The sequence below is a fragment of the Marmota flaviventris genome, chromosome 10 (genome assembly GCF_047511675.1).
Source record: "Marmota flaviventris isolate mMarFla1 chromosome 10, mMarFla1.hap1, whole genome shotgun sequence".
In the NCBI taxonomy this organism is placed as follows: domain Eukaryota; kingdom Metazoa; phylum Chordata; class Mammalia; order Rodentia; family Sciuridae; genus Marmota; species Marmota flaviventris.
In genome coordinates this window covers 120191054-120215469 of record NC_092507.1, presented here as the reverse complement: position 1 = coordinate 120215469, position 24416 = coordinate 120191054, and the positions used below count along the sequence as shown (strand labels likewise).

The 24416-nt window shown below is 42.1% G+C and overlaps 1 protein-coding gene across 2 annotated transcripts in view; it reads right to left on the bottom strand.

Annotated features, from left to right (window-relative positions):
• Positions 1-4118: 4118 nt before the first annotated feature.
• Gatad2b (GATA zinc finger domain containing 2B) overlaps positions 4119-24416 on the bottom strand; it is a 92829-nt gene continuing 72531 nt past the window's right edge. The window contains exons 2-11 of one of the 2 annotated variants that reach the window (XM_027920802.2): positions 22029-22364; positions 15907-16036; positions 14913-15044; positions 14505-14633; positions 13986-14156; positions 13177-13492; positions 10828-11030; positions 9413-9523; positions 9122-9239; positions 4119-8339 (exon numbers count right to left, since the gene is read on the bottom strand). In XM_027920802.2, coding sequence (XP_027776603.1) covers positions 8206-8339; positions 9122-9239; positions 9413-9523; positions 10828-11030; positions 13177-13492; positions 13986-14156; positions 14505-14633; positions 14913-15044; positions 15907-16036; positions 22029-22363 — 1779 coding nt within the window. In that variant the 5' untranslated portion in view covers position 22364 and the 3' untranslated portion in view covers positions 4119-8205. The remainder of the gene's footprint in view (positions 8340-9121; positions 9240-9412; positions 9524-10827; positions 11031-13176; positions 13493-13985; positions 14157-14504; positions 14634-14912; positions 15045-15906; positions 16037-22028; positions 22365-24416) is intronic. The other variant, XM_027920803.2, reaches the window with a different exon arrangement.

Here is a 24416-nt window from a genome sequence, read left to right as displayed (position 1 = left end):
GCAGCTGCCCCATCCCCCCACCTTGGCCCCACCCAGTCCTCAGCCTTTTCCAGCCTTGACCTGAGTGCCTTCCCACAGATGGCCGCTCCATTGCTGTGGAGGGCATTTGAGTCCTGGGCACTGGGAATCCCATGATCTCAGATGTGTGGGTCCAGCATTCTGGTGTCTATGTCTGTGCTGCCAACTGGCTGGGCACGCTTGTCTGGCGCAGGGCACAGGGTGTCCTGCTAGTGCAGGGTGAGCCCCGGAGGGTGGGCTGGGAGGGTCCTGGGAGGTCTCCCTGGACCAGGAGAAGACCCAGGTGGGATGGGGGAAAGAGACAGGGCCTCATGGTGCCTTCCTGCCTTCCTCCCTTCCATTGCCTGCCCAGCTCCCCCAGAGTTTGTCCAGTGGCCAGGGTCCTTATCCAAGTCCCACACCAGATGTTCCTGCGGCCAAGGCGAAACAGCTCACTCCCCTGTCTCTTCCTCAGCTGGAGACATAGGTAAGCCCCAGGTAATGTGGAAAACTGTTAAGGAGAGTCATGACTGTGGCATTTGACAAGATGGAGACAGAGCCCTTCTCCCTCACTCACCAAACTTAGGAAGGAGAACGAGGTGGACTGCAGGCAGTTCTCTTCAGTCGTGTGGTACCAGGAGTGGAGGGAGGCCTGCTGGGCTACCAAATGGGCAGAGAAAACTGCTACTCCCAAGATGGAGACCAGAGGTGGACAACAAGGCCAGAGCCAGTTTCCCTGCCACCCAGGAGCAAGAAGGGGTGACCCTCTCCATCTCTGGGAAAAATGGAACAGGGTGAAGGTCAGGGTCCATTCTAAGATGGAGGGAGGTCCCAGACAGGTCATGGTGCCGACACTTTCTGTCTGGGAAGCCTCTTCTGCAGACAGGGGTCCCAAGCATCTGAGCCTGCAGCAGACAGAGCTGCAGCTCATGCAGGCCAGGCTCAGAGTAGGGGGGCAACTGGTGTGCTTGAGGACTTGGGACAGGGGCCCAGGTGACCATGGCACAGCTCTTAGCCTAGGGCCCTCCAAATTGCCTTCCTCCCAGATATCATTTAACTCTGGATCCACCAAAGAATCGACCTCATCTGTTCCTGTTACTCCGGAGTCAGGAGGAAACCAAAGGTGCCTCAGCCCCATCTGGGGAGGGGCAGGCCTGGCCATGGCAGGAGAGAAAGTGGTGTGGTTTTTGTTCCGCCTTCTAGATCAAGAAACGGGACAATCTGCGTCCTTCCAGGCAGCATACCAAATAACCTTCAACTAGGCCAAGGCAGCTGGAGTTACTCAATAGCGACTCCTGCCTTAGAACCCCTCTTGACCCAAGTATGGACCTATCCAGAGATTTATAGCTTTAAATGTTCCTTCAAAGTGGAGAAACAAGACTAGGGGCTTTGTCACCACGTCCATCTCAAAACCAGAATGCGAGTCTGAGATTTGTTTTTCTCTTCCTGCTCAAGCTGAAGTCTGACAGAGGGACCAGTAACTGTATTTCTCATAGTCTGAGTCAGCAAATGGGCAAAGGGAGAGCCAAGTTCATTGCCCGCCCCCCCGACCCAACACCACAAGTCTTTCTTTGAGCAACCAAATTCCCATGCCCCTTCCCAGATCCAAAGCATTGGTCCCTCTTCAGGGTATCCCTCCCCATTTGATTTCTATTTTGAAGAGATTAGTTTGACTTGGGGTTTTGGTGGCCTTGAATCCCTTGTAGAATGGGCTCAGAGGCTGTGGAGTATCCCACTTATCATCCCCTCCAATCTGAGGGGCCCAAAGAGCGTCTCTTTACCAGTCCCTTTTCCAGTCTGTGGCACTCAGCACCCCATAGTCCCTCTTCATCCAGCTGTCATGCTGTAAAGTCAAAGGCCCAGCCTCCACCCCAACCAGCCTCTCCTTCCAAAGCTGTTCCATACTGTGCTAAAAAGGGGGAGGGTCTCAGGGAAAGGAAAGCCCAGGGCTTGGGGCACCCCAAATACTGTTGCTGTGCTCATGTAGAATACTGCTAGTACCAAGGACAAGATTTCAGAAAGGCTGGGTCCTGGCCCTCCACAGGGATGCTTTGCACAAGGTGCAGAAGTATCTGTGAGTATAAAATGTAGAAGGCAAACAAGGGGTTAAGAGCAGCCCAGACTTCAAGTCTTTTCCTTTGGTTGGGCCTGGTCTGAGTACTTTGTTGGAAATAAAAACACAAAATGGAAAGTAAAATAAAAAGGGGTCTGGTTCATGCTCTGGGTTCAAAGGAAAACTTTGAAGGGTGACATGGAGGTGAGCACAGTTCTGCGTCTTTTTGGAGATGCTGCATTTAGGCTGTTCAGGAAGGACAGACTGCAGCATCCTATGAAAAGAGCAGCAGGAACCCCTACTGTGATAAGGCCCCACCTAAAGAAGCCAGAGTTCCAAATGACTGTTACTAGACAGGAAGGGCCAAGGACAGCCAGGAGGCACCTCTCCCTAGGAGAAAATGGAGACCCACTCAACCACACCTGATATCTTTGGACATTAACTCATCAGGTAACTGAAATGGGGGTCAGTGGCTTTGGAATATTAGAAATAGAGAAAAGAAAGTACAGAGAAATAGGAAAGGGCTTTAAGTAATCGTAATTAAAATGTACAAATCAAAGACACACCATCAGTGGACTGTAGGGAGTATAAGTGATAGCTCACCTTCCAATTACCCCTAAAATTCTCCCATCAAACTGCCCCTCCCCCACCCCATGACTAAAGCACAAGCCACAGGGAAATTTAGAAACCATTCCTTTCTTTATTAAACATAGCTTGCAAGTGATAAATATTACAAAGTTTTTTTTCTTTTAATCCTTTCTCCAAAAATTAGCTTATTATTTGAATCTGTCACTGCTGAAATGATCAGCAGCATCTGAAACAGATGGGAGTGTATTTACCTTTTTTGAAAACCAGTTTCTATTGGTCTTAGATTTTTCACTTTATTTCCCAAACAATGCAGAAAATTAGAATGAGATTTAAAAAAAGAAATAAAAAAAAAAAGAGAAAGAAAAAAAAAAAAAAAAAAGGAAACTTAAGAGTTGTGCAAAAGGGTCTTGTTCCCCTCCCACCCACCCTGTTCAGGGAAGGCCATTTCCCATCCCACCTCCCTGCTCCCCACCCCACCCTAAACCCCAATCCATCCTTCCACCTTCACCAAGGCCTCACCCATCATCCTGTACCTCTCCAGGCTTTACCAGCCAGGAAGTTAGAGAGTGGGAGTACTCAGCCCAGGCTAAGGGAAACTGAGCCCCTGAAGACGACAGACTGTGAAAAAGCTGCCTTTAGGGGTTCAGACTGGAACTGAGGGAAGGAAAGATGTGGGCTCTTGCATTTTGTCACCAAGACGACAGGGGAAGTTCAATATCCTGTAGCTCACAAAGGAAGTAACTAGACCAAACACTGGGCATCCAAGGTCAACCATCCTTAAGGGCTTTGTAGTTGGTTGAGATGGGCTTGGGGCCTGATCCCTGCTCTCAATTAGAAACACGAGGGCAAAGATATCACTGGTCTAACTGCCCTCCTGAACATCACTCTGCCACCTCTTACAAAAAAACTTAAAGCAAGGGACTGACTGCCAGCTCTCCAAGGGCATTGTCACGTATGTAACTACTTCAACATTAGTCGCTTTCATTTCCTCCCTATTGTCTCAGCCCAACATTTCCTTCACCTCAAGCTGATTTCTGTTTTTGGCAGGAGGGAAGGAAGCTCAGAACCTCAACACTGATGGCCAGATGATTTCATCCTTCACAGATTAAAACAAACAAACAAACAAAAAAACCTGAGACCCACAAAAATAACACTACCAAAGAGCACACAGCCAAGTTAGGAGACCCTAGGTCTCCAGGCCATGTCACTCTTTGTACTGGTGTTTATCTTTATTTAATATTCTCCAGTCCTGGACAAATCGTTCCAGCATTCACAGGAACCCAACCTCACCTCAATTCATAGTCTAAAACTGTGCAGATAGCTGTGGCTCTCAAAAGGTGAGACCTCCTAAGGGGGTCCTTTCTTCCTACCATCCCCTGACAATTCATCTTCAAAGGTCCATTAGACTAGGTTCTTTCTTTTTGTGGGGGGAGGGGGTGAGATGGGGGAAATCCCTTGCATAAGAAAGCTTGACACTGAATTTTGTTATATAGGTATATTGTATATATGCTGATGCAATCAGAGGGAAAAAAAACAGTGCAAATACAATTACAATTCATAATAATACTTGGTTTCGATGCCCCCGGGGAACTGCCCCATTCCTCGGCTGCCTCCCAAACCCCAGCACTTCCCCACAGTATCAACCTAATGCTGGGGGGCAGGGAGGGTGGGCAGGTTAGGGTAGGGAGTGGGCTCTGCCAAGGCAGTGCTGGTGACCCGGAGGGACTACTCCAGGGTGGGGAGGCAAGGCACAAATTAGGGGTGGGTGGTGGGGGAGGTGGCATCTCTAAGGAGGGATGGGGTTGGAGCAGCTGCCAGTCTCAGTGTGCTGGGCCCGGCCCACTCCCCTACCCACCCTCCACAGCCCTGCCTCCCTACCCCCTCCCCTTCCCCAGAAACCCTTTTGCACGGATCATACACAAACGGGCACATTACAAAATGACATAACACAGTTTCACAATATCCATGGCTAGGGCTTTTTTTTTTTTTTCTCTTTTTCAGGTTTTTTTTTTTTTTCTACACAATGTACAATTCCTTTTAAATGGATCAAGAAATAGCTTATATACACGAATGAGTCCTTGTTATAACATCTCGGCAGCAAATATCATAAGCTAATGAAGATCTTGATGAGAGGGAAGGGAGCCTAGGACTGGGATGGGGTAGGGTGTGTGGAGAGAAGGGTTATGCCTTCGGGAGAAATGGGGAGAAAAGGGAATGGTTGGGGAAAAGGAACAAAAGTAAAATATCAAGAAGCATCTTTACAAAGCAGTTCTACAGCTAATTCCTTTCAAAGGGAAAAGGAAAGGTAACCAAAGCAGGAAAACATTTATCTGTGTCTTTAAAAAAAAAAAAAAAAAATGTCTACCATACATAAATCCAAAAATGTGGGGGAAATACTTATTCCAGAGATGGAGGGAGTCCAGATGCTGTGGTCAAGTGACAAAATAAAACTGACAAATAAGGACCTCTGTCTCCCAGTTTTACCACTAATCCACCTGTCTCAGGTTTCTAGGGAGTTAAGACACCATCCATGAATGAGTGCTTTTAGTGCCACTGGGTCTGGAGGAAGCCAGGCACAACTTGTGGGACCCTCACTCTAATAATACCTGGAAACTCAAAGGTCCAGGGTAAAGGACAACTCTGTGAACACAAGGTCTTTCCTCCCATCCTCAGGGCACAGGATTAGTGTCTACAAAGCCTAGGGATGATAGCAACACTAGACTTGGAGGGAACGAGACAATCAGATGAAAAAGCAGAGACTTGAGGAAGACAGAAGATGGGGAGAAGGAAGGTGGGGAGTGGAGGCTAATGCTTTACCATGATTAAGGAGAACTTGCCCCATCACTAATCCTTGGGAAGGGTATGAAGATGGGGTGGAGAGGGTAAGAAATCAAACCTCAGCAATTGAACAAAGGGTCACAGAGCTATACTAGTTAATAAGCAGCGTCTATGTAATCGACCCAGAGGGGATTAAAACAGGGAAGATTCTACCCTCTCCCCTATGGTCTCAGCACCTAAGCAGACACGGGACTATGGGCTTTCCTTCCCCACCACTCCCCATCTCTACACATCTTACTTCCAAATCCCATTTAAGGTGGCCTGGCTCCCAGGGCAGGGACTCAGCTCAGGGCAGGGACAGCCCCCAGCCAGAAGGTATTGCACATTCTCTGTTCCTAACTTTTAATCTCAACTGACAAACTTGGGCACCTTGTACCTCTGAGCACCTCTGAGCTGGGGGTCAGGGAGACATAACAGAAATGGCACTTCATCATGGGGTGGGGGAGGCTAGACAGACATGCCACAAGGCAAAATGACTTGTAGGAAAAACATGAAGGGGAAAAAAAAAAAAAGCTTCCAATTTTGTGGAAGAGAGAAAAGCAAAACCAAACGATTTATCCAGTGCTTTCAAAGCACAGAGGGCAAAGAAAAGATGTAAGAATATATCTTTTTATATATATATATATATAATTTTAAAATAATCCCAGACCCAGTTCCATTAACCCCCCTCCCTCTCCCACCACTTACAGTCAGGGGTATGACATTCCCCAGAAAAATACTCGAAACGACCTGACACTACCTGGTACTAGCGTCTAGCTTTCAGATCATTTCACCACTTGGGGAGCCCAGACACTGGCTGTATCTCTGCTCCTTTATTAAGTGCTCAATGAAATTTGGGGGAAGGTAGGAAAGAAAAAAAGCCAGGATGGCCCGTAGGGCCAGTATAATCACCCTCAGTGGCACTGGGGTGTGGGGAGTAGAGGCCAGAGTGGGGGACTAAGCCTGATTTCAGCTCCTTTTCCCACCCTACCCCCAAATTTTATGGGGAAGATGTGCAGTTTGTGTGTATGTGTTAATTTTAAAAGTGCCTTTTTACTTTAAAAAAATTATTTAATTTTAAAAAATAAAAACGAGGGAACTTCCTCAGGTGGCTTTCAAGGGCAAAATATTAACTCCTCACACCACTCTGCTAACAGCGTCTCCAGCGCACTCTGGCAGCTTCTGGAGCTGGAGAGGCAGGTGGGTGTCAACTACCGAGGAGGGCAGAAACCCTTCCTTTTAAGGGCCTTCCCTTACCTCAAAAAACAGCCTGGTCCGTACCCCCTTCCCCCACAGTGTGGGCAAATGGGATGCTAATCTCCCTAATCCCCAGAACAGCAACATTGCACAATTCAATTCATTCTCTACATTAGTAGCACTTAAGAAAAAAACAAAAACAAAAGAGCAAAATTAATAGAATGGGGGGCGGGGGCGGGAGAAAGACAACACTTGTAGAGCAGAGGTCCAGAGTTGGTCTTGACAGTGAGCTGTTTGGCATCAAGCAGCTGGTTCTGCAGTCTGTGCAGCACAGTCAGGGCAGGACTCCAGGCTGATTAGGGCCCTTTCTCTTACCTCCCTGCACTTAGAGGGTGAAGGACAGACAAATGTATGACTTTCAACTGCTAGGAGAGAAATCTCTTCCTCTATTTTCAACTTTTGTCACTTGACTCATTCATACTCATATAACTTCTAGGACACCAGCAAAAAAACAGCCTGGGAACAACCAGGGGCTGTAGTTAGCGGGGGGAAGATTAGGATTTTTAAAAAGGGAGTGAGAGTGGGGTGGAGGGACAATTTTACAAAGGAAATTAGATGAAGCTATTTTGGGCTAGTTGGCTTGGAACAGACTTCCATACCCCTGGGGTCAGGAGACCAACTGTATTCCTCCAGCATCCAGAGGCCAGGACCTGGTCTCAGTCCTCCTTGGCTTATCATTATGCTAACTATCATACTTCTTTCTTCTCCTTTCCTAAGTAAATTCCAGGGTAGTTGTTTTAAAGCTTCTCCTTGCAGGTTCTTTCCTTTCTTTCTTAGAGCCAAACATCAATACTAAAACACTGTCTCCTAAATTGCCCATCCCCAAAACACCCACAGCTAGGGTGTTAATCCTCCTTGCTTGATGCCACTCACCCCACAACTCAGGTTAAGTGCATTCAAAATCTTTGCCCCTAATACTCCCAGTCACGTCCTACTTGGCAGCTGAGGACCCTACTGCAATCTGCAATGCTCCTATCATTGAACTGAATGTCATTGTGTTTATAAAAAAAAAAAAAAAAGAGAGAGAGGGAGGGAGGAAGGAAGAAAGGGAGGAAGGAAAAAGAAAAAGACTGGGGGTGGGGGAGGAGAAAGGTTTAACCGTCCACTGAACAAAGGGAGGACACACAGTATAATTAAAAATGATAATAATTGTAGCATAAAACAAACTTTAGAAACACACGTCAGAGGGCTTAAATTCTCCCCAGGACCTCCTTCTGACCTCTATCAGAGGCAAAGATCCACCTCACTGTTAAAAGAAAATCAAAGAGAAGATAGAGTGGCAGGAGAACAGATCGCAGCAGTGAATAAAGGGGAGGTGGCAGGGTAGGGCGTGTGTTTTCTTGTTGATTTCTATTTTTTGTCTTCTGTTTTTCAGTTTTGCTTTCCGTGTATGGTAGGCACCAGTACAGGCACTGCATGCGACGGAAGTTGGGGGTAACGGGAGAGGAAAGGGTAAAGGATTCAAGGTTGGGGTAGTACAAGTGGAACGGGCGTTATTTCTGTCCACTGATGGACTGCGATATAGACCGGGGAGGGATCATGTCTAAAAGGTATTCACGCTGTCGGTCTGCCAAACTGGGGGCTTTGTGTCCTCCAATGCCAGTGTTCAAATATGCAATGTTGACACCTAGACCCAGGAGAGAAAAATGGAAAGGTATTAAAAGAGGAAATGACACTGCCTTCAGTACTATACTTTGGGGCTGCAGATTTGGAGATGGGGAGGGAACACCAGAGTTTAACTACATCTATCTATGCTTGGCTAGCTTTATTTCTTTTCTTTCTTTTTGAATATTTTTTTTAGTTGTAGATGAACACAATACCTTTATTTATTTATTTATATGCAGTGCTGAGGATTGAATCCAGTGCCTCACACATGCTAGGCAAGTGCTCTACCACTGAGCGACAGCCCCATCCCCTAGCTTTATTTCAATAGCAACTACCCTCTTATTCCAGCTTTAGGGAAAGAGATCTTCCTGAAATTTTAATTCTACTAGGAATAATGAACACATTCCTGATGACAGAGGACAGATCGATAAAACAGCGGTGAGAGAAAAATGATAAAGAGATGGAATCACTGAATCTGCTCTGATTTGGGGGCCAATGATTGTGAAGAAGCAACACTGGATCAGTTAAACAGGTTAGTTGGCCCAACTGTCCTAGCTAAGAGAGATCGATAACCACTTGCTCACTGAAGGCACATTAGATATTAAAATTTATAATGTCGATTTCAACACCAAAACTGTAGTGTACCATGGCTGGAACATAATACAAATTTAGCAAACATCTGCTAAATAACAAAACAGTGAGGAGGTATACCCTAAGGAAAAAAGGCAAAGGAAGGAAAAATTCACCTAACAGGGCTACTAGAATTGTGCCCCCTAGGAATGTTCTCAGAGCAGCCCCTCTTACCTGGCATACCAAGGAGGCCACCTGGCACAGACAACTGGGGAGCCTGTGCAAAGTTTGAAAGCATGGAGCGGGCAGATGTGGGAATGCCACGCTGGAGGCTGCTCTGGGGCTGTGGAGCCTGCAACAACGAGGAGACAGTTAGTACAACCTTGTCACAGTGGAAAGTTAAGTGGGAGGCAAAGATCTAGGAATAGAGACAAACAGTATGGTTTTCCTCAGAAAAAAAGGACCAACGGGGATAAATGGCTGACAAACCCTGAGAGAAATCAGGATCAGGGGAAAGTTCCTCACCTGCCTAAGTGTATGATGTCTCATGATGGTCTCTTGTTTACTGACACTGGACACAGCTGGAGCCGTAGTAGGGGAAAGGGCTGCCTGCTGCTGTAATCGCTGTTCGATCTCCTGTTGGGAGTCATCAGACCAAGTCATCAGATCAAGCACCCAGTTTCCTAATCAGAACCTGAAGGAAGGTCTTATCGGTAATGTTTACAGTCAGATGAGGGAGATGGAAAAAGAAAAATAGTTTGATGGGGTGGCTACTTTGAGATTTCTGGTGACACGCGACCTACATGTCTCACTTATTGAGGGAGGCCTCTCCCTAGGAAAGCTGGATTTCTGAGGGTAACTGGAGGAAGCTGGGTGGTGGCCATGGGCTGACTAACGTAGTTAAGTCTGATGAATTGCTGAGGTTTTATTTTTTAATTCCTATTTTCCAGAAGGTCCATGATGTTACCCAGACAAAGGACTCTGATGGGTGCTGGAGTGGGAAATGAGATAGTGAAAAGGATCTAAACTTCCCAACTTTCCTTTCCCAAAATATTCTCATTCTATAACTACGACAGGAGATGATCACATATTCTAAAACCACTACTCTTCACTGGGCTTCTTCATAATCTTTTCTTTCCTTTGTCATTTCTTTGTCAAGTATAGACCACAGATAATTAATTCTCTGAGAGAGTGTTCTAGTACAAATATAAATCCCTCCCACCAAAATCCCCCCCTTTTTTAGTAGAGGGGATTGAACCCAGGGGTGCTTAACCACTCATCCAGATCCCCCAGCCCTTTTAATTCTGAGACAAGGTCTCTTTAAGATGCTTAGGGCCTCATTAAGTTGCTGAGGTTGACCTTGAATTTGAAATCCACCTTCCTCAGCCTCCCAAGTCATTATTAGGCCTGTACTACCATGCCTGGCTAAAACCTGTTTGAGGAGAAAATGAATTTGAGAATACAGAAACTTCTTTAGTGTTATGGAAAAATCAAGACTCTCTTTTTGCTGGGGGACCAGGGGTACTCAACCACTGAGCCACATCCCCAGCCCTAATTTGTATTTTATTTAGAGACAGGGTCTCACTGAGTGCTTAGCACCTCACTGTTGCTGAGGCTGGCTTTGAACCTAGGATCCTCCTGCCTCAGCCTCCTGAGCTGCTGGGATTACAGGTGTGTGCCACCATGCCCTCTCAAGCCTTCTGTTTCTTTCTCTTAACTTCAGCCATATGTTACTATGCCCTTACCCAATCAGAAATAGTCAAATGGAAATGCAAATGACAGAATGATAAAGAGGGGGGAATAAAAAGAAATTTAGGTCTCCAGGTCCAGAGGTCTGTGGGGATCACTTGGGTAATGGATAATTCCCCAATCTAGAAGCAACAACCCTTTGGGAAAAACAAACCTACAGGTGGTTGGTGAGTAGAAATCAGAATTCTTACCTGTTCCTGCTGTAGGGCTTTAACAAAAGCATTTTTCAGCCGGTTGGTGTGTTCAGCTTTTAGAGCCTTCTTCTGGTTGGAGGTCATACACTGTTCACACAGAATCTTACCATTCTTTTCTTGCTTCCAGTGAGGGGTGAAATCTGTGCGGCACTGGGCACATACAAAGGGTTCGACCCGCAGAAGTGAGGCACAGCTTTTGCCTAGATGTCAACAAAAATAATAATCAGTGGTTTCCTATTTCCTATGTCCTCTGTTTCTCTTCATCAAATAGATCTTTTCCAGTTGTTTTTCTGCTGAATTAAAGATGTGTCCATCTACAACTAAAAAAAGTTTTTATAAAAAATACAATTTAGAAAAACTTATTTCACTTAACTGTAACATCACTTTATAAGGAGTTTAGACAGTACCACCCTTGTTTACAAACAAGGAAACTAAGGCTAAGAAACACAGCTCCTTTAACTGACAGTACTGGGATAAGAATCATGTTTTCTGATTTCCTTGTATATTACATTGAGAAGAAAATGCAGTGTCAATTCAGAATCTAAGTACTCCATCTAACTCGACCAGTACTGGGGATCAACTTAGGGCCTTGCACTTGCACAAGCACTCTACCACTGAGCTTCAACTTCAGCCCTTTTTTAAAATTTTAGTTTGAGACAGGGTCTTGCTAAGCCGAGGCTGGCCTCAAGCTTACAATCCTCCTACCTCAGCTGCCCTAGTAGCTGAGTTTATAGGCTTGTGCTACCCAAGCCTGGTTTAACCAATACTTCTTGCTTCTTAGCATCTCCTTACTTCATAGTGTACTTGTTCCTGTTTTATATACATTTACAATTTTGTGTTATCTATGTGCATTGGTGACTTCATGATCTGTTTAGAGCCAATACTGAGTCCTCTAGGTACATTCCACCATTCTAAGGTGTCCCCATAAATACATGTTTGGAAATTTAAGCTTAATAACTTGTTATTAGCCACACTAATAGAAGTTCTATTCATCACATTGTGCATGTGTCATGATATGATATTAGTAGGCTGTTCAGTACTGCCTTATAGTTTTACGTGGTCATATTTGGTTATTCACATCAGTGTGTATATTTCCTCAACTATAAGCATTCAAAAGGCAGGAACCAAATAATTCAGGACAGGGTTAAGGATGTAGTTCAGCTGGCAAAGTGCTTATCTAGCAATGCACAAGCCTTGGGTTCAATCCTCAGCACCACAAAAACGAATCACCATTTGACCCAGTCATACCACTCCTAGGTTTATAGCCAAAGGACTTAAAATCAGCATATTTCAGTAACACAGCCATATCAATGTTTATAGCAGCTCAATTCACAATAGCTAAACTATGGAACCAACCTAGGTACCCTTCAACAGATGAATGGATAAAGAAACTAGAATATATATATACACAATGGAATATTACTCAGCCTTAAAGAAAAATAAGTCATGGCATTTATCAGTAAATGGATGGAACTGGAGAATATTATGCTAAGCAAAATAAGCCAATCCCAAAGAACCAAAGGCCAATGTTTTCTCTAATATGTAAATGCTAATTCAAAATAGGGGGTGAGGGAGAAGAGAGGTATTTTAGTCTAGACAGAGGGCAGTGAAGGGAGGTAAAGGGGTGTGGGGAATGATAGAACGAATCTGACATTATACCCTATATGCATATATGATTACAAGACCTGTGTAACTCTACATCACGTACAACCAGAAGAATAAGAAGTTATACTCCATTTATGTCTGATGTATCAAAATGCATTCTATTGTCATGCATAACTAATTAGAACAATAAAAATAAAACAACAACAAAAAAAAAATCAGCACAAAGCCACACTAATAGAAGTTCTATTCATCACTTTGTGCATGTGTCATGTGAGGTATCTTATTTTTGATATGTGGTGCTGAGGACTAAACTGATGGCCTCAGGCACTGCTCGGCACTGCTGAGCTATACCCCTGTCCAGCTAGGCACCATTGCAAGATCTAAATAATACACTGAAAAAATATAAAAGATATATAAATGGGCTGGGGTTGTGGCTCAGTGGTAGAGTACTTGCCTAGCATGTGTGAGGCACTGGGTTCGATTCTCAGCATCACATATAAATAGATAAGTAAAATAAAGGTCATGGAAAAAAAAAAGGATATATAAAATACAAACACACTACATGCACACAAAGCTCTCTGGATACTGTTTCCAAACAATCTATAAGTGATGGTAGGTGGTTTGACAATAGTAAGGAAAGATTATTTAACATTACATAGTACTATGTGATACTCTGCCTATGCCAATCAGGCCTGGCAACCTCTTGCTTAGATAGAGACTGACCTGAGGAAATAGTCTTACCTTGGCTGTCAATGACACTCTGTACGACTTCTTCCAAGCCTACCATGTAGATGAACTCACTATTGGCTGCACTAGGCAGGAAGTGAAGCAAGGGAGCAGGAGGTTTTGGAGGTGGGATCTCCAGGAGTGTCTTTTCCAGCTGTTTGCGAAGGGCCAATTTGGCTGCAGCCTGTGAGTTGGCAGCATCGGTCATGGCGCTGGGGCTAGGAAGTGGTGAGGACACTCTGTTCACGGTTCCTGGCTGGATATGGGAGGCAAGGTTCATATAGATAGCGGAGGATGTTGTGCGCTGACAGGGAACAGAAGAACTTGACTGCTGAAACAGATTGAGATGATGTATCAGTGACGGTTGGTATGTGGGAGACCAATTCTTGCTTTTTATCAAAGGTTAATATCTGATCCTCGTCTGGACTGCTTCATTTCCTCAAAATACAAAGTATTCAACTTATTCATTGAAAGAGAATTCTGGCATATAGGAAAAAAGGATGATGATGTTTATGAGCTAAACTGACAAAAGAGGAAAAAATGGGATTCTGTCATGCTTCCTTGTGCTTTTTTTTACCTAGGTCCATTTCTTTCTCTTAAGCAGATTTTTCGCTAATTCAGCTCTGCTATATAAGCTATCTTTTTTTCCCCACTACTATTTTCATAACTCCTCAAAGCTTCCACTTTGGAAAATGAATTCTATTCAAGCTCCACCTAAATCAACCTTGTTTCTCTATGTACAAAAACTAAAAACCTTTGGCCCATTCAACAAGAAAAGCAAATAAAAAATTTCTGTTTCCACATTAGGTAGGGCTCTTTCTTACCGGTTGATAATTGATGGCGGGATTCATATTGGGTGTTGTGGTACGTACAAGGCCAGGCTTAGGCGGCCCCCGTTGACCCTGTAGCTGGGCTGGATTTGGTGCGATAACACGTTGAGACATCAACATGTGTGGAAGGGTGGTATTGGTCGCTGAACGGATGACACTATGACCCTGAAGGGGAAGATGAGGAAAAGAACCAGTCACAGGTAGTATAATGCTCCATAAAATGCAAACGGGAAAACACAGTCTATAATTCAAAACTGTGAATAAAACCACTGGAACGTAAGACAGACTTGATAAATTTATCCTATAGAGCCTTAGATGAAATTATCAACTCTCTAAATGCTCATTAGTGGCTAGAAAGTCCTTGGCTGTTTGGTATAAACTAATTCTATATGGCTGGACAGTTAGAAAAAGTATGAACCCTCTCTAGAGAAGTTAGAGATTCTCTAGAGAAGAAAAAACAGAAGAGGATAGGCAGGGTACTCCAACACTAAGATCCTACTATGTGTCACATACCTGTAATGTTCTCAAATTTTGAGGTTCCCCTTGTGCTCCAGGCCGGGAGGGAAGCTTGGATAAGCCCTGCTGTCCCACATGTGCAGGAGATGGCTGAACAATAGATGCTGCATTTTGTACAACTGGAGTCTGGGAGAATGAAGAGAAAATAAGACTGCAGAAAAGGACAATAATCAAAAATTGACTTTGGTGCATTTTTTAGACTTTTAAATTTCCTTTTCAGTACAAAGCTCCTGTTGACCAGGAGGAAAAACAGAATTCACACACACACACTACTCCTAGAGACTAAAACCTGTGGGACTAGAGGATAATGAGCCACAAAATTAAATCTACCAGGGGTAGGGAGTCTACTCTCAAACCAGTTTTTCTTCTTCTTTCCCCTAGTCCTTTATTTCTAGGGCACATTACCTTTTGGACTACATTCTCTTTCTGTAGCTGACTCTGTCTCAGTTTCTTTAACAGCACCAGTCGGGCTTCTTCCAATCGTAGCTCATCCCTCAGCTGCTTGATGAGCTGCTGCCGTTCCTCAATGCCTTTCCCCTAAGTAAACATGGAGACTGTTAGAGTAGCAGGTACCCAGAATCCTTTTCTGCAAGAGATAATTGTACTTCTCAGGTCTGAAACTTTCATCTTCTGAAAGAAGCAAATGTAGTAATGGGGTTGTTATCTTTGTATCCCTGGGGAATGCATAATTCCTGGCATTCAGTATGTACTCAAAAAATGCTTATAGATTGAAAGGACAGACCATGTATAAATGCTAATCAGTCAGATTCCTGGCAAAATAGAAAGACCAAAGGGAGACCCTGTTTTCTTTCAACATGTTTTCTAAAATCTAAAAGCCACATTTCTCTAAAAAGCTCTTCATATTTTGAGATTCTAGATAAAGTATAAAGTGTATTCCCTTCTAGCCAAGTGTTTATGTGACTTGAATTGTAAGGTTTTGTTTTCATTTTCCAAAAATGAATCCTACTGAGTATAATGGCTTATATATACATGCTTTTTCAAACTATCTTCTCCACTTGATTATAACAGTTCCCTCTTAAAGGGCATACCCCTGAAGTTCAGTATCATCACAAAGAATTTCCATCAATAGGTAGTTATTTAGATTCAAAAAGTAAACAGTGAAAAACAAAAGTAGGGCCAGGAGTGATGGCACATGCCTGTGATCCCAGCTACGCAGGAGGCTGAAGCAGGGAGATCACAAATCTGAGGCCAGCCTTGGCAATTTAGCAAGCTCTGTCTCTAAATAAAAATGAATAAGTAAAGAAGGGTTGGGGATGTATGTCAGTGGAACAGTACTCCTAGGTTCAATCCCTAGTACCACAAACAAACAAAAAGAGAACTAGGACTCTTACGGAATTAAAGAGAGTAGAAGGAGCTGGAAATAAATCTTTCCTTTTACCTTAAACATCTCCAGGTTTGCTGCTTTGAGTCTTTCCTCCATTCGGGAGCTGGAACGAGGACTGGAAGCCTCATTGTCAGACAAAACAATGATATCTGGAGAGGGAGTTAGCCTTCCTCGGTCTGGCTCACTAGACAAGAAAAGGAAAAATTACAGCATTTTCAACATTGAAGGCTTAATAAAAAAGTTAACAGAATTTTTTTTTTTTTTCCTACACTGAACAAAAAAAAATCCAAGAGAATCCAAGGTCTGGGACACTGAACTCCTAGGATACCAAAATGTGATGGCAAAAGGAGCTAGGGTTGTAGTTCAGTGCAAGAGCGCATGCCTGGCATGTGTGAGGCAATGGGTTTGATTCTTGGCACCACATATAAATAAATAAAATTAAGGCCCATCAACAACTAAAAAACATTTAAAACAATAACAACAACAACAAAAATCTTAGCAAGGCATTTTCCTCATCTAAATTCCTCATAGAAGGGGCTGGGGCTGTGGCTATTTGCCAGGCATGTGTGAGGCGCTGGCTTTGATTCTCAGCACAGTGTATGAATAAATAAAAAATAAAGGTCTATCAACAACTACAAAAATTTATTTTAAAAAATTCCTTATAGAGGATTCAGGCACAAAGATACAAGGAATTAGGTATAAGAGTTAGATTAAAATTAAAATCTGTGACAAAAACATTTAACTCTCCTTTGGGCTATTGTGAGTTACAGGGAGGCTCAAAATGGAAATAGTCCTACAGGGAAGACAGTGGTAAGATGTTAGAGCCTAGCCATCTATCATGGGTACGGATGATAGCTGATAAGGAAGCAGCTCATTATAACAACAACAACATGGTCCTGGCTAACCTAGGGCTTATAGGAAAGGAGGATATATGAAAACTCCAATGACAGTCTATCCCGTTAAGAGGAGGTACTGAAGAGTAGGCAAAAGGTGTTGTTCGTGGCTTGAGAATATGAACACTGCCGATTATAAAGTCTACAATCTTCTGGGAAAGGACCGACCCTCCAGAAGTAAATACACATTGACTTTCTAGAGTATTACGTAGCACTCTCCCCCAGAAAGAAACTGACCAGAAATTACTTTGACATCTAAATCTTTCACAATGGCTCATATACCTAACCCTATTTCTTTCTTTCTTTCTTTTTTTTTTTTTAATATTTTTTAGTTGTAGTTGATACAATACCTTTATTTTATTTATATGTGGCGCTGAGGATGGAACCCAGGGCCTCGCACATGCCAGGTGAGCGCTCTAATGCTGAGCCACAACCCCAGCCCCTAATCTTATTTCTTAGACAAGCTGGGGTTAGCCTTTTTTCTGTAAAGTAATGAATAATGGCACTTAGTGCTTAACATCTAGCTAATACAAGAACCCTGGAAACTCTTGATTGCCTTAGATCCAAATTATTGACTATATCTTCTAACTCTCTTCTCGTTTCCAAGATCAATTCCCAGACTCTACTTTTTAAGACTGTCCATAGGTCTATAGCAAATTTTAAAATTTGTTCTAATAAGTTATACATGACAGTAGAATGCATTTTGACACACCAGACATAAATGGAGTATAATTCTTATTCTTCTGGTTGTACATGATATAGAGTAACACAGGTCATGTAATCATATATGCACATAGGGTATAATGTCAGATTCATTCTACTATCATTCCTACCCCCATACCCCCTCTTCTCTCTTCACTCCCCCCTGTCTAGCCCAAAGTACCTCTATTCTACACACCTCCACCCCATTGTGAATTAGCATCTGCGTATCAGAGAAAACATTTGGTTCTTTGGGATTGGCTTATTTTACTTAGTATAATATTCTACAGTTCCATCATTTCTCTGTGATTTCTCTTGTCTCAGTTACTTTTGGGATATGGAAGCGGTGTTTTCTGTATTGCTGGGATTGAACTGAGGGCCCTTTTCAAGGAAGGTAAGTGCTTTGCCACTGAGCTATGCTCCCAGCCCGTGGAAGCCTTCTGAACAAAGCATATCTGATAGATAGAATGAGCATTTAATTTCTCAATAGGATACATCTGAGTTATTAAAGTCAACCAAGTTTAGGTGAGGAAAGAGAACAGGAGGACAGAGTGAGAATAACTATCTTGTGAACTATCAAGCCTGGATTGCTTTCAACTACAAGCTGAGAATGCAGAGTTACAGAGAAAGAAGCCACTAGAGGGAGAAAAGAGCTTTTCATTTTCTAATCCCAAATTCTTGGAGTAATGGTCAGTCCTAAATAAAGTGCTCAAATTTATTTCTTTGTGTGATTTACTTATCATTTCTATTTTGGAACCATGGATTGAACCTGGGTGTGCTCTACCACTAAGCTGCAACCCCAACCTTTTTTTTTTTGAGACAGCCACCTAAGTTGTTCAGGCTGGCCATGAATTTATAATCCTCCTGCCTCAGCCTCCAGAGTTGCTGGAATTACAGGGATGTGCCAAGGCATATCATTACTTATGGTTTCTATATTCTTTCCTACCCTTACCCCTAAGATTAAAATGGGTGAATTCTGAGTAATGGAAGAATTCCCATTCTCTCCTTGATTTGCCATCACCAGTAAGTAGCCTCTCCCCCAAGACCCGGTTTCTCTATATTGGCAGATATCCTCAAATTTCTGAGCTCAAACAATCCTCCTGCCCCAGCATCTCAAATAGCTGGGATTGGAGATGCATACCATTGTGCCCAATTCAGAAGACTTAAAAAACCGTGGCCCTAAATCAAGTGTAGTATCACACACGTGTAATCCCAGCTACTTGGGAGACTAAGCCAGGAGGATCCAAGTTCAAGACCAGTATGGGCAACTTAGTGAGACCTTGTCTTAAACTAAACATAAAAATTCTGGTTCTGGCTAGACACAGACATTACGGAAAACTGTTTCTAAGAGTAAAACAATTTTCTTTGGATAGAGGATGTAGATCAGTGGTATAGTGCTTGTCTAGCACACGTATGAGGGCTTTGGTTTGATCCCTAAGCACTGCAAAAAATAAAAAATCAATATTCCTTGTTCAAATTAATATTAACGACTACTGACAAGACTGTTCAGCCCCAAGAAAGGCAGAGACATTCCTGGACGAAGATTTAGAAATTTTATGACATTATCAGAAAGATACATCTGAGAGCCACCCAAAATGATATTTATTCCCAGATACAATCAGACTCACATTAGATAATACAGACAAAGCAAAGCCCAAGTCAGGTCTTGTTCCTCAATTTTTAAAAAGTTTCACCTGGAATTCTAAGCACATTTCTTAAACATTCCAGAGAAAAAAATTACTTTGTTCCTTTCCCAAATGTATCTATGATTTATAATATTTGTTTTTTATAGTGTTGGGAATTATACTCAGCACCTTATGCATGCATCCCCAGCCCTATTTGGGTTTTGTAAGGATGAAATCTTCCCTATTAGTGAGAGATTATTCAAAGTCCAAGTTGCTAATGAACATCACTTATGACTCAGAAGCTATAAAGCTCCTAATTCTTACCCCCATAGTAAAACCAACTAAAAAGAAAGAGAACTGTTGTTTCTCTAGCATTCCAAAATATGTATAGTACTGGTTTCACAAATATTTATAGATATAAATATAGATACCTATAAATTCATAGATATTATAACTTGTCCAACTAATGGCAAAATAATATATGCAGGCAGTTATGACATAACTCTCATGTTAAAAATTTCTCCTTCCTTCTGCTTTCAATTTATTTCTTCCTTTTATCCCATAGTTGTTCTTCCTGGGAATTGATTAATTTTGTTCATTTTTATAGAACAGCTTGGAGCCAATGGAAATAGCTGTTCATATACCTGGAATCCCCAGCTTTTAAAGGATTATGTTTCAAAAGTTCATCATTGGAAAAGAAAATTAATACAATGGTTGGGTTTTCAAGAACAATTCAATTTTCTTTCTTTTAGATGCTCTATTATTGGGCTACATCCTCAACCCCTAAGTCTGACTTTTTAACATATAATGTATATATAATAGTTTAATTCCAACAGCCCTAAGATTTTACCAAAATCTGTCTATGAAAATGCACTTAAGGGTTTCGGTTTCACATGTGAGGAATCTACCTAGCATTTTGCCTCTTCTTCTTCCCCAATGAAGTGGATTTTAGCCACTTATTCCAGAAGAGTAAGGATGATTAAGGGCAAGTGAGTTGTTCAGTTATATGATCTCATTCACCCAATTCCTTTTGTTCCAAAGAGCTAAAGATTAATCTACTTAACATAATATTCCACTGATACTACCTATAACTTCCAAGGACTTTTCTCCTATTCCAGAACCATTAGGGAGTTTATCTGAGGTTTACAAAGGGTTTTTAATACTATTACCAAGAATAATGTTCCCTCATGTGATGTGGTTTAAAATACAGTCCTGGGACAAGGCTTACAAGTAAACATTAAAAAGCAAAGAAACACATCTAAGGTTATAACCAGTCCTTTCTTCTTCCATCTCCATTAGTCCACCTTCTTAAAAATCTTGCTTTGCATCAGTCTAGGACAAAGTCAGCAAGACCTTTTGGAGGGCAAGTCAACATTGAAGAGGAATTCTCATGTCTATTAGCTGTTTCCAAACTTTTTTCTTTCTTCTTGCTACTGGGGACTGAATCCAAGGATGCTTTACCACTGAGCTACATTCCCAGTCCTCTTTTATTTATTATTTTAATTTGGGGGAGGGTGTAACTGGGGATTGAACCCAGGAATGCTTTACCACTGAGTCACATTCCCAACCCAGTTTATTTTGAGGCAGGATCATGCTGAGGCTGAACTTTAACTTGAAATCTTTCTGCCTCAGATGCCTGAGTTACCAGGATTACAGGGATGTACCACTGTACCTGGCTCTGCACTAAAAATACTGAGTGTTATTTATTAAAACAAGTTGAACTGAAGCTGGGCATGGTGGCGCACGCCTGTAATCCTAGGAGTTCAGGAGGCTGAGACAGGAGAATTGAAAGTTCAAGGCCAGACTCAGCAAAAGCAAGGTGCTAAGCAATTCAGTGAGACCCTGTCTCTAAATAAAATATAAAAAAAATAGGGCTGGGCGCCCCCAAGTTCAATCTTGGGTACCCCCCAAAAAAGTTGGACTCAGAAAATCAAAGGTTCAATGTTTTCTCTCACATATGGAAGCTAGAGCAAAGTGAGGGGGAGGGAGAGGGGTTAATCTTATGAGATTAGAGTAGGAGGAAAATGAGGGAGAGGGTGGTAGGACAAGACAGAAAAGGCAATGCAGAATGAGTTTGACAAAATTATGCTCTGTATATGTATAAATATACTATGAGGAATCTCACTTTTATGTACATCTACGAAGCACCAATTTAAATATGTACTAATAAAAGCATTAAAAAAAAAAAAAAAACACCCTAAATATTCTTAAAACTAGGGTTGCCAGCATAAGGCCCTGGGTTCAATCCCCAGCACCAAAAACAAAAACAAAAACAAAAACTAGGGTTGCCTACTCTGTGATCCACTGTCCAGGCTGACTCAACACTCAGCCAGCTCCAGGTAACTTCCCTTAACATGTGCTCTAGTGTCAAGTAATCAACCTTGACAAACACCAAGAAAAAAGGTCTGTAAAAGTGTTTGTGTGTGTAACAGAGCTAAAGTGAGAATATGAGTATGTGTATTTAAAGGAATGTATATGCATAGGCATATTTAGAAAATGGGAAAAGTGGCACAAAGCAAGAATGTAGAAACTTACCACATGAAGATTTTCTGACATAAGAAAAGCCAGGACCATGCTTTTTGATGTGACAAAAGCTGAGACTCCATAATAAAAAGATCCTAAAACTTCTGGAATGATCTGAAGGAAAGACTGCTTTTTTCCTTCTTAATACTGCCATAAACTTAGAATGAAGGTGTATATTAATTGGGCTATCAACTCTCTAGTGCTCCCTTTCATCCAGAAATGACCATTTTAAAGGTAAGAACTATGATCATCTCAGCATGGTATAAGTAAATTTGAGACACCTAGGTTCATTTACAAAAAAGGAGGAATTCTGGTAAGATATATCTTCTTTTAAGAGTTGTGGGATGAAAAACACCCTCATTTGAATTCATTCTGTTTTCACAGGCTTAGTTTATGAGAAGACCCTATCTCTGGAGGCTGCTAAACTGAGCCATACCTCCGTCTAGCACTCATATCCACAGGCTCATCATTGATGTTTTCTTTGCCTGGCCTTCCAGCAGTCCTGTTGTCTCCATGAGGCCTGAGATTCCCATTGAGTTTTTCTTCATAACCCTTGACACCACTGCCATCCTGTTTGGTGGGTAACTCATGTGGCACCTCAAGATTTGCCAAATCCTTCCTTTTGAGCAGTGCCAACATTTTCAGACGTTCCATGGCCTCATGCCCCTCCATTTTCAGTCGTTTTGCCAGGACATCATCTCGCTCATCTGCTGGGTCCAAGCTTCGCTTCAAAAGATTCAGTCGAAGAGCATCTTCTGTCATTCTATCCATTCTAAGGAAAGAAAAACACAAGTGAGATCAGAATAAAGTCCTTTAAACATTCTATAAGGGAAGAGAGTGGAGTGGTAAAATTATTAATAAGAATCTTTTTTCTTTGGTGGTGCTGGGGATCAAACTCATGGCCTCACAGAGGCTACGCAAGAGCTCTATCTCTGAGCTACACTCCTGGCCACCATTCCTAAAATGTACATATATGTGTAAATTCAAAAGTTAACTGAGCTAGCTTCCCACACTATACTGTCTTGTAGTATCTATATTACCGCTGAGTCACAACCCCAGCCCTAATTTTGATGAAGTCCAATTTGCCTGTGTCATTGGTATATATCTAAGAAACTCATTGTCTAACTTAAGGTTACAAAGATTTAGTCTTTTCATTTTAAGAATTTTATAGTTTTAGTCCTTACATTTAGGTATTTACCCCACTTTTACTTAATTTTTGAATGTGGTGTGAGATAGATGATCCAGTTTCATTCTTCTGCATATAGACAGCCAGTTGCTATCCTTTCCCCTGATTAAATTATCTTGGCATTCTTTGGGAATCAGTTGATAAATATTAGAGTGTATTCCTGGGCTCTAAATTCTATTCCATTGAGCATATGTCTAACTTTATGCCAGTACCACACTTTATTTATATCCACTGTATTTTTCATCTCAGACACTAGTTTTTAAGTTTGCCGTGAATCTTTCTGTATATTTTCCACTTCTCTATTTGACATTTTGAGTATCTGGAATACAGTCACAATATCTCTTTAATTTTAATAAAATTAATTCTAAGTAAGTAGATTTCTGTTGCTTGATTTTGTACCTCATGGATCATGTTTTGCTGTTCTTTGCATATCTGGTAATCTCTGATTAGATTCTGGACATTGTTAATTTTATATTTTTGGATGTTGGATTTTTTTTTAATTCCCCCCCCCCTCCGCCCGGCAGGAGGTGGGGTACTGGGGATTGAACCCAGGGGTTGATTTACCAAGCTACATACCAGCCCTTTTTATTTTTTTGAGACACAAATGAGATTTCTCCAGTCAACTTTAACAATGAAAGTAAACTTCAACTACACTGTAGTTATCAAAACCTTTCCTGTAATAGATTCTTTGATAGGACTTTTTTTTTTTTTTTTAAAGAGAGAGAAGAGAGGGGCTGGGGATGTGGCTCAAGCGGTAACGCGCTCGTCTGGCATGCGCGGGGCGCTGGGTTCGATCCTCAGCACCACATAAAAATAAAATAAAGATGTTGTGTCCACTGAAAACTGAAAAATAAATATTAAAAATTCTTAAAAAAAAAAGAGAAGAGAGAGAGAAATTTTTAATATTTATTTTTCAGTTTTTGGTGGACACAATATCTGTATTTTTTAAATATTTATATGGTGCTGAGGATCAAACCCAGAGCCCCAAGTGCGTTATGGCTTGAGCCACATCCCCAGCACCACCCCCAGTTTTTTTTTTTTTTTAATTGATGACTGAATCCAGAAGCACTCTACCACTGAGCTATACCCCTAGCCTTTTTTATGTTGAGATAGGGTCTTGCTAAGTTGCCAAGGCTGGCCTCAAACTTCCAATCCTCCTGCCTCAGCTTCCCCAGTAGCTTGGATTATAGATATGTATCACCATGCCCAGCTAATTGCCCTATTTTAGGGGTGGAGAAATAGGAGAAGATGAACTAGACAAAGGGCATCTACTGGGAAACCTTAGTTGTTTGGATATTCCAAATACCAGAAGGGCCTGTTGTTCTTTGTCCCAGTTCTATATAGATAACAAATCAAGGGCTAAGGATACTGCACAATGGTAGGGAGCTTACTTAGCACGCTCAAGGCCCTGGGTTCAATTCCCAGTAACACCCCCCCACACACACACATACACAACACACAAAATACAAATTCAAATTCTTAAGACGTTTTGCTTTTCTTTTCTTTTTTTTTTTTTTTAAGATGTTGGGCTGATGTCAAGCCCTAATTTTTTTTTAAATAAATGACAGAAAAATGCATTACAATTCATATTACACATATAGAACACAGTTTTTCATACCTCTGGCTGTATATAAAGTA